At 42.2% G+C, this 8,832-nt stretch overlaps 1 protein-coding gene, 1 non-coding gene and 1 pseudogene across 3 annotated transcripts in view; all 3 read left to right on the top strand.

Moving 5' to 3' along the window:
• Window positions 1–7,412, top strand: part of Zmym4 (zinc finger MYM-type containing 4) — a 110,022-nt gene extending 102,610 nt beyond the window's left edge. For both annotated transcript variants that reach the window (XM_028759700.1, XM_028759699.1), the window contains exons 28-30: window positions 593–841; window positions 3,459–3,588; window positions 5,008–7,412. In XM_028759700.1, coding sequence (XP_028615533.1) covers window positions 593–841; window positions 3,459–3,588; window positions 5,008–5,215 — 587 coding nt within the window. In that variant the 3' untranslated portion in view covers window positions 5,216–7,412. The remainder of the gene's footprint in view (window positions 1–592; window positions 842–3,458; window positions 3,589–5,007) is intronic.
• Window positions 4,283–4,403, top strand: LOC114614397. The gene has a single exon (XR_003710317.1). It is a non-coding gene; the product is annotated as a small nucleolar RNA SNORA26 (small nucleolar RNA).
• Window positions 7,413–8,278: 866 nt separating the features above from the next.
• LOC114614396 lies at window positions 8,279–8,394 on the top strand (annotated as a pseudogene).
• The last annotated feature ends 438 nt before the right edge of the window (window positions 8,395–8,832 follow it).

The following is an 8,832-nucleotide window of genomic DNA, read 5'->3' as shown; positions in this document are numbered from 1 at the left end:
GGGAGGGAGGGAGGGAGGGAGGGAGGGAGGGAGGGGTGGAGAGTGGGTGAGTACATCTGCACCCTAGTGAATGGATAAACACATGGAACTGGCTAAAGATAAACTTGATGGTCTGCTCAGTAGCTAACTTCCCATGGACCAAATCTGTCTTTGTCCTGGTTCTGTACTCTAAGCTAAAAAAAAAAAAAAGGAGGTGGGGTTATTTATTTATTTACTTTACATCCTAACCTCCTCTTTTCCTAGTCCCTTCCTCTTACCTCCCTGTTTTTGTATTTTTAAATGGTTGGAAACTTAAAAGAAAATATTTTGTGATATGAAAATTGCATAAAATTCAAATAATATAGCCTTATTTTCTATAGTTCTTTGCTTTCTACAACAAAAAGTTGTTCAGAGAAAGTGGCTTTCTCGGGAAAGATAAAACAGCACAGTATAGGGCTGGGATTTTGTCTAGTTGGAGTGCTGTTCTTCCTGGTGCTACTTCTGTTTGCCAGCAGAGAGAAGAGGTGTGAGAGAGCAGTACTAGGTCGTCGCCTTATTGTGCTCCTCCTGTGGAACCAGACATGACATGGCTCTTTGTTCTCCCCGTGTCTAGGTTACATGTTCTCCCGCATTGAAGAGGAACACCTATGGGAGTGTAAACAGCTGGGTGCTTACTCGCCCATTGTCCTGTTAAACACCCTCCTTTTCTTCAACACCAAATACTTCCAACTAAAGAATGTTACTGAGCACTTGAAGCTGTCCTTTGCCCATGTGATGCGACGGACCAGGACTCTGAAGTACAGCACCAAGATGACATACCTGAGGTTCTTCCCCCCTTTACAGAAGCAAGAGTCAGAGCCAGGTGTGTTGTTAGTAGAGGAGGTTTCTGTTTGAAGTGTAAGATGGTTATCACTGAAGGTCATGGAGGGCACACTGAAACTTTTAACATTTCATTGCTTTTAACATTTGAATATTTTTCTCTTTCCAACTACGTTACAAGCTCTCAAAATGAGAAAACTCTTTCGTTCATTGTAATTTTATTAACTTAAGTTAGAAATGCTGACTTAATTGTGTAGAGGCCTCTGATTTAGTTGGGTAGATCCCAAATAATCTACGTTTAAAACTTACCAGAGTATTTAAATCTGTAACCGTGGTAATGAAGTCACTATTTTCAGATACCAGTCAAAAATTAACAGTTAAAGGAAACATGCTTAGCTTTTAATATATTGGACTAAATATTTTTGACAGGAGCATCTTGTATTAGTTAGCATCTTTTAGTCAGTTCTAAAATTCTGAAAGAACTTAGAAGCTGGCCTAAAGTAGGCTACTGTTAACTACTGTAGGCCTGGGTCAGCAGTAGCAGCTTCAGTAAGTAGATTATGATCATGTGTTTCTAAAACAGACTAAGTGACTCCAAGTCTTCAACATCTGAAAAATACTGCTATTCTAGAACTAGAAATTAAACTTTTTCTCGAAAAACAAAACAAAAAAAAAAAAGAAATTAAACTTTTGGTCTCTGGTTTTGGTCTTTTTAAGCCTTGTCTTCTATATAGTAGCTCAGGCTATCCTTGGCCTCATAATCCTCTTAAATCAGCCTTTCTGAGAGTTGCAGTTACAGCACACATAGCATATATATACAGGAAGAAGTTCTTAATTTACATCAACATTAAATTCTCCCAATTGAGTTATTACATTTAAGAATAAATTACATCCTTGAAATGTGAAGAGTTAACTTTTCTGAATGTAAATTCTATGACTCGTTGGTGTTTGTGCCTATACATACAAGCTTGTTTTCACTTGCTCCTTTACTGTCAGAGCTACCACGATCGTCATGCCCTTTCCCCTGGTGTCTGTCTCTGGCCGTAGCGTGGTCCTTATGTGATCCACTTGGTAGTTTTGTTTTGGTTCTTGCTTTTTGAGATATTTCACTTTGTATCCCAGGCTGGCCCAGAACTCAGTTGTATTTTCCAAGCTGGCCTCAGTCCTGAAGCCACACATCCTCCTTGGCATCCTGAGGGCTGGGGTTGCAGGCCTGGTTCTCTTCCTGAAGGTCTACTTTGTCCCCTTAGATAATATTAGCGAAGGAGGGAGCGGCAGTATGTTATTTCTACTTTTGACTGAGTACTTGACAATGTTGATAATAAGTTCAACTTGTTTTTAAAGTAACTTGTAAGGCATTTCTATGTAGTCAGCTGGAGTGGATTTATTTTAAAGCAATAATACTAATAGCTGGAGAAAAAGAGTCGGAAACCATTTGTTTAAGGGTGACTATAAAAATGGGCTTTGGAGGGACCAGGAAGGCTCAGTAGTTTAGAATACTGGGTCTTAAAAAAAAAAAAATAAAACAAAAAGCCAGGCGGTGGTGGCGCACGCCTTTAAGAGGCAGATGCAGGCGGATTTCTGAGTTCGAGGCCAGCCTGGTCTACAGAGTGAGTTCCAGGATAGCCAGGGCTACACAGAGAAACCCTGTCTCGAAAAACCAAACCAAAAAAAAGAACACTAGGTCTTCTTCCAGAGGACCCCTCCTCTGTTCCCAGCCCCACATGGCAGCTCAACAGCTGCTTATATATAACTCTGCTTCCAGAGGACCTGATGCCTTCTTCTTCCAGCCTCTCAGGGCACAGCATGAAGGGGTTGCACAGGTATACTTGCAGGTAAAACACTGACACACATAAAATAAAAACAAAGACATCTTTTTTAAAAATGGGTTGGGGCTATGTCTCAGTGCCTAAAGTGCAAGCCAGAGACCTGGGTTAGGACCCCCAGCTCCCATGTAAAGCCAGCAGTGACGATGTCTATCTTTTACGTCATTACTGAGGGGCTGAGACAGATGCGTCCCTGAAGTGTGCTGGCCAGCTAATGTAGCATACGACTAAACTTGAGGTCAGTGAGAAAATCTGTCTCAAGAGTAAAATGGAGGGGCAACAAGATGGCTCAGCAGGTGACAGTGATTGTTTCTTAACCCTGATGACCTAAATTTGAACCCTGGAACTCAAGTAAAGAAAGCTACAAGGAGAGAGTCGGTGCTACAGAGTTGTTTTCTGACTTCACATGGTTACACACACACACACACACACACACACACACACACACACACACACGGGAGTGGCTTGGGCTCTTAGATCCACATAGTAGACTTCTGGTTAGATTGCTAAATGGACAGATGAGAAGCAGCTGCCGTTTCTTAGGATATGCAAGTGGAGAGAACTTGAGCAAGAACTCAGTCTGTGCTAGTGCCCAGAGAGATCCATCCATACAGATGCCCTGTCACACGACTCTTCTTTGTTTAACAGGGAACATACATGTTACAGGACAAGCCTAGTGTTTAGCATATAAACAAAACACCTGGCACATAGTTGCTTAACAAATATTGTTGAATAAATGAAAGAGCAGGAGTTACAGAGTCTGGCTGTGAAGAAAAACTCACTAGATATGTTGACACTTAAAAAATCTTTGATTTTTTTTCTTTCTGTCTCAAGATAAACTAACTATCGGCAAGAGGAAACGAAATGAGGATGATGAGGTTGCAGTGGGTGTGGAGATGGCAGAGAATACTGACAACCCACTGAGGTGCCCTGTCCGGCTTTATGAGTTTTACCTGTCTAAATGGTAAGGGTCTTTCTGTGCTGTGTACAGAGCGCTCACCACCCAGCACAGTTTGCACTTTAAATGACTGGAAACTAGAAGCATAGCCGACACTGACACAGGGTCTGCCTCTGTTTTCATATTTTCTCTGTCCTTATATTTGCCTGGATTTGAACTAAGAAGCTAGCCATGTTATCTTAATGTTTTTCTCCCAAAATTTCTCCAAAGGGGAAAATCATCACATTTGATTTGACCTTCTGAAGCACTGTTGTACATCCTGTATGTAGAGTCTGTTCTATAGTGATTTACTTTTTTTGTATAGAAAGCAAATTCTGAGGCTAGTTTTTGGCTAAAACCTTCAAGGAAGGGAAGCTTTGAAGAAATTGAGTTTGTATGTTAAAGAACCAGCATCTAAACAGGCACATCCCCATGCTGAGGGTACACTCTCCCCTTAGCCACAGTCTGTTTTGTTTTTTGAGACAAGGTTTCTCTTATAGCCCTGGCTGTCCTGGAACTCACTCTGTAGACCAGGCTGGCCTCAAACTCAGAAATCAGCCTGCCTCTGCTTCCCAAGTGCTGGGATTAAAGGCGTGCGCCACCACCGGCCAGCACCTTAGCCACAATCTTAAGTCCATAGTTTTGAATTAAAGAAACTCTAGTTTTAGTTTTAAGTCCATAAAGTTTTGAATTAAAGAAACTCTATTATGCGCCCTTTCCTGTGCCCTTTTAAGGTTGTCGCGGTACTTTAAGAGGCTAACACAGAAGGGTAAAGGAACTCTCCATAAAACCCAGAGAGGAAAACTACACCTCCTCTTTGGATCCTGTCTGGAGTCACAGATGAAAGAAAAAAAAAAAGAAAAAAGAAACTCTATTATGTATGACTCACACTAAAAGTACTTTTTTTGGTCAAAGAAATAATAGCGTCAAGTGACCTATGCAAATTGGCCCATTTGATGTGGAGTACATGATTCTTTTTTTTTTTTTTTTTTTTTTTAAGGCAGGGTCTCATGTTTCCCAGGCAGGTCTTGTCTTAAACTTGATTTGTAGCCAAGGATAACCTTGAACTTCCTGATCCTCATTCCTTCCAAGTGTTAAGACTACAGGTGTCTGCCCACAGCCGGCTGTTCTCTAGTTCTCTCTCTCTCTCTCTCTCTCTCTCTCTCTCTCTCTCTCTCTCTCTGTCTCTCTCTGTCTCTCTCTGTCTCTCTCTGTCTCTCTCTGTCTCTCTCTGTCCCAGTCTACCACTTTCAATTCAGCTCTGGCTTGCTCCTGGGAGGATCGTACCTGCTATCCCTGTCTGTCCCTGTGGTTCTCGTGTTACCTATGAAGTGAGACAGGGTGTCGAGAAGTTCAAAACTGTTAGCTAAGAAAGGATGATATGTATTTCTGTGTTCCGATCTCAACTTTCTTTTCTCTCTTTTGCTTGTTCTCTCCTGTGAATAGTTCTGAAAGTGTGAAGCAGAGGAGTGATGTGTTCTACCTTCAGCCTGAGCGCTCCTGTGTTCCTAACAGTCCCATGTGGTACTCCACGTTCCCCATAGACCCTGGAACCCTGGACACCATGTTGACGCGCATTCTCATGGTGAGGGAGGTACATGAAGAACTTGCCAAAGCCAAATCTGAAGACTCTGATGTTGAATTATCAGATTAAGATGGAAGTAAGGTTCCTATTTTCATGCACACTGGTATGCACCAAGCTGTGAATGCACTCAACTGTTGGAAAGATGTGATGTTGAAATCCAAGTCCTCTTGACTTGCTTGTTTGGTGAGGAAAATGGTGGCTTCTGAGCCGTAGTGTGGCTGCAAATGAAACCTGAAGGGAGAAGTGGGAGTGAGTTGGCAGGGAGAGTTCGTAGACATACATCTTCGAAAGACTAACCAGTTTCTGAGTGGTGCATAATCTTATTTTCTTTGGGAATAAGAAATTATGGAATATTTTTAAGGAAAACAGTTGTATAAAATTCTACCATAGTAACCTTAGTTAAGGGGGTAGCTTTGCAGTGAGACACTAGCTGCAGTAGGCTACTTGAGCAAGCTGTCCATGAGAGTCAGGAGAGAGTGCACAGCTGAGAGTACCATCAGATAGTGGGACTCAGCTGGAAGATCCAATAAAAATACTCACGTTTTTATAAAAAGATAGTGGTCTGGATTGATTTTCACTGCCAACCTACTTATGTGAAGGATAGAAGCCTTTAGTCTTTTAACTGAAGGCCCCTCACATCAGAGGACACACCCTTCATTACTGTTAGTGAGCCCCTTTTCATTTAGGGTCTTGCCTTCTCAGCTGTGGGTGATTTAAGGTAAAAAAGGATGATATTCCAGAAGTTAACTGTGTACACAGAAAATCTGTGGAGCCCATTAGACCCTGGTGTCTTGAAGTATTTATACAAAGCCCACTGAAATGCCCACGTCTCTGGGGGCTGCTGTCTCGTGGCCGCAGCTGTGCTGCACAGAAGTGGGACCTCCCTTGTGTCCAGTTTTCCCACTGGCAGCCTTTCTTCCCTGTCTCACTTTCCTGTTCCCAAATGACGCTGCTTGTCCTTTGTACCAGCTTCTGGAGGCCCTTGTCATTTCAAAAGGAATACTCTATCTCCATAATTCTGACAAATGTTTGGGTGATCCCATAAAGACACAGTATTATGTAGCTGTCTGAATTACAGTAGGGAAGGTCGTAGTAGGTTCCTGTGTAAAAGCATTTGGAAGTTGACATTATTGCCTCAAGGAACTTGAAAGTTAGGAATTCTGGAGCTGGAGTCTGAGGTGATTGACCTCACATACCCATGTGGTCTTTTTACTACATTATTCCAGATTCTAGCTATCTAGTTCATGAGGACAGCAAGGCATAGGTGTGTGTGACATTACCAGGCTGTCTCTCTCATCTTCATTCTCACTTTCTTTCCAACAAAATTTTGAATCAAGCTTTTAATAATGTTGGATAATTACTGAGCTTCTTTAATTGAAGTTAATTTGAGCTTACAGCAGAACTGAGAGAAGTCATAAGCTTCTCCAAAGTGTCATCCTAAAAGACTTCAGTATGTCCCATGTTATAGGTGGGAGTAGCAAGGTGTTTGTTTTGTTTTGTTTTTTTTTAAAATCAAATAAAAGTCATTTAAATACAACAGAACTTTAAAATGGGCCTGTGACATTGTGTACTTGGTGGTTCTGTCCCTCTGCTTGTAACAAATATCCTTTTTGTTACTAAGAATTGTGTGAAAGAAGTAAACCTGCCCCAGGTCTGTGTGATTAATTCCATCTGTGCTGTCATTTCTGACGGGGAAACTTCTTCCTTCCAGACCTTGACTGGTTGGAGGGAAAGCAGTTGGCCTGTCTGATAAGTCACCAATAAACCATCCAAAACACCAGGTGTCCAGTCCTGCTGTATCAGTTTTGATTGTGTAAACACTAACATTTCCCATCTATAGTTGTATGAAAGACAAATACTGTTAGCTTAGTAGATAAATTGTTATAAAATACCAAAAAAATTTAAAAAATGTATCTTTTAAGAGAACAACCACTACCCAGATAAATGACTGTGTCAGGGCCTCAGCTGCATGTCAGTGTAGGGGCTTCAGACCCCTAAACTAATTTTAAAAATTGGTTGATCATCAGTCATTCCTCATGAGTGTAGCTGTTTGCTGTGTCAAATTATTTACTTTTTTTATTTTGTTAAAATTGTGTAAAACCATACTTACTCCCTTCTCTCTCTAAGGGGAGTGAGGAAAAAACCCAACAAGTAGCGCCTGAGCTTGTCCTGTCTGCTGTCCTTGGTCTTTAACTGTCTCTGGATTTTCCCTTTGCGGGAACCACAGAACTATTCCCTTAGAATAAAATAGTATATTTGTATTTGATGGGTGAGTTCTTTTTCTTTGTGGTTTTTAAGAACTTTAAATATATTTTTTATTTGATCTTATTGGTATGATCCAAGAGATGTAAAATTGCAACAACAAAAAAGCAGCTTTCAGAAAAGTTCCTTGATTTTTATTCAGTCAAGTAAAGGCATCGTTTCTCTGCTGTCTTCCTGTGGCTTGCTTGCTTTCTGTCAAGACTTGTTTCCATTTATAGGTAATTTTTAACCATATTAAAAGCCCCAGTAGTTAGAATGCCAGGTGGCATGCACACAGCCTTTGGATAGACCTCTTCAAGGTCGTGTCACTGTGAGTATTTGCCACATAGGAGACTTGACAGAGTACGTGCTTGCTCTCACCTGTATATGAGGGTCTCACTGAGGATGTGGGACTAAAGAGTGTGTTTTCTTAGTCTGTAAAGGGGGTCTTGGGTATTCCACCAAATTCTACATGGACATTTGTGTATGCCATACAACATTCCTAAATCTATAAAACTCTTTTCCCAAAACATGGAAAGTAAAATATTTCTGTAAATGAGGTCAAGTTTCCACATGAATACAAAAATCCTTCCTAGTAGCTGCCTGAAAGCTGAGGAGATTGTGAGGTACCAGTGCCCCACCTTCCTCTGTATTGCTAGTGTTCACCGTGGTATTTTGTCCTGTCCTTGGTGTTTTTAATTGTGAGGCACTGTAGCATTGGAAGGGCTGCAGCCTCTGGCGTCTTTCTGCTTGCTGCCTCTGTGTAACCCGAAGACAATGAAACAGACTCTGCTCTGTTTTCTCCTCTGTGAAGTGAAACAACAACAATTCCTTAGTTGTTAGGCATGGCACATTTTAGGCTTTCAAATGTAAGATGGCTCTTAAAGAGGCACAGGCTTTGCAGGTGTAGCTGCTGCTTTGCATGTGCTCCAGAAGGTGGCAGGGAGGGTCTGTCTCCGCTCAGTCTTCTGACCCATGACTATCTCTGAAATTAGTAGCCTAACATTCCATGAGAAAAGGTGAGCCTGTGATGACCACCATTCTGGTGCCAGGTGGGCCTGGACGGACTCCCAGGATTAGAAGCAAGCCTAAGACTACAAGAACCTCACATGAGGACCACAGGTCCCAGGCAGGAGTGAGCTCAAGACAGATGGCCACTCGGGTGCGCTGATAGAGGAGCAAGCCTGGAATGACCACCAGACTGGCATCATGGAGCCCAGACAGTGAGCTAGCCTGAGATGAACATCAGCCTGGCACCTTGTCCCCAGGCCTGGGGCATGGAGTGGACAGATCATGCTTGTGATGACTCCTGCCTTGTGGCGCCATAAAGTGTGAGTAGGAATGCCAGTGCTGCGGTCACTCCTGAGAGGATCCCAGGACACCCGGAGACCCTGGGAACCACTAAGAGAAGCAAGTGAGTGGTGGAGAAATGGGGTGGGGGGAGA

The sequence above is a fragment of the Grammomys surdaster genome, unplaced genomic scaffold, assembly GCF_004785775.1.
Source record: "Grammomys surdaster isolate TR1022 unplaced genomic scaffold, NIH_TR_1.0 126313, whole genome shotgun sequence".
Taxonomy (NCBI): domain Eukaryota; kingdom Metazoa; phylum Chordata; class Mammalia; order Rodentia; family Muridae; genus Grammomys; species Grammomys surdaster.
This window is presented reverse-complemented; position numbering and strand designations above follow the sequence as displayed.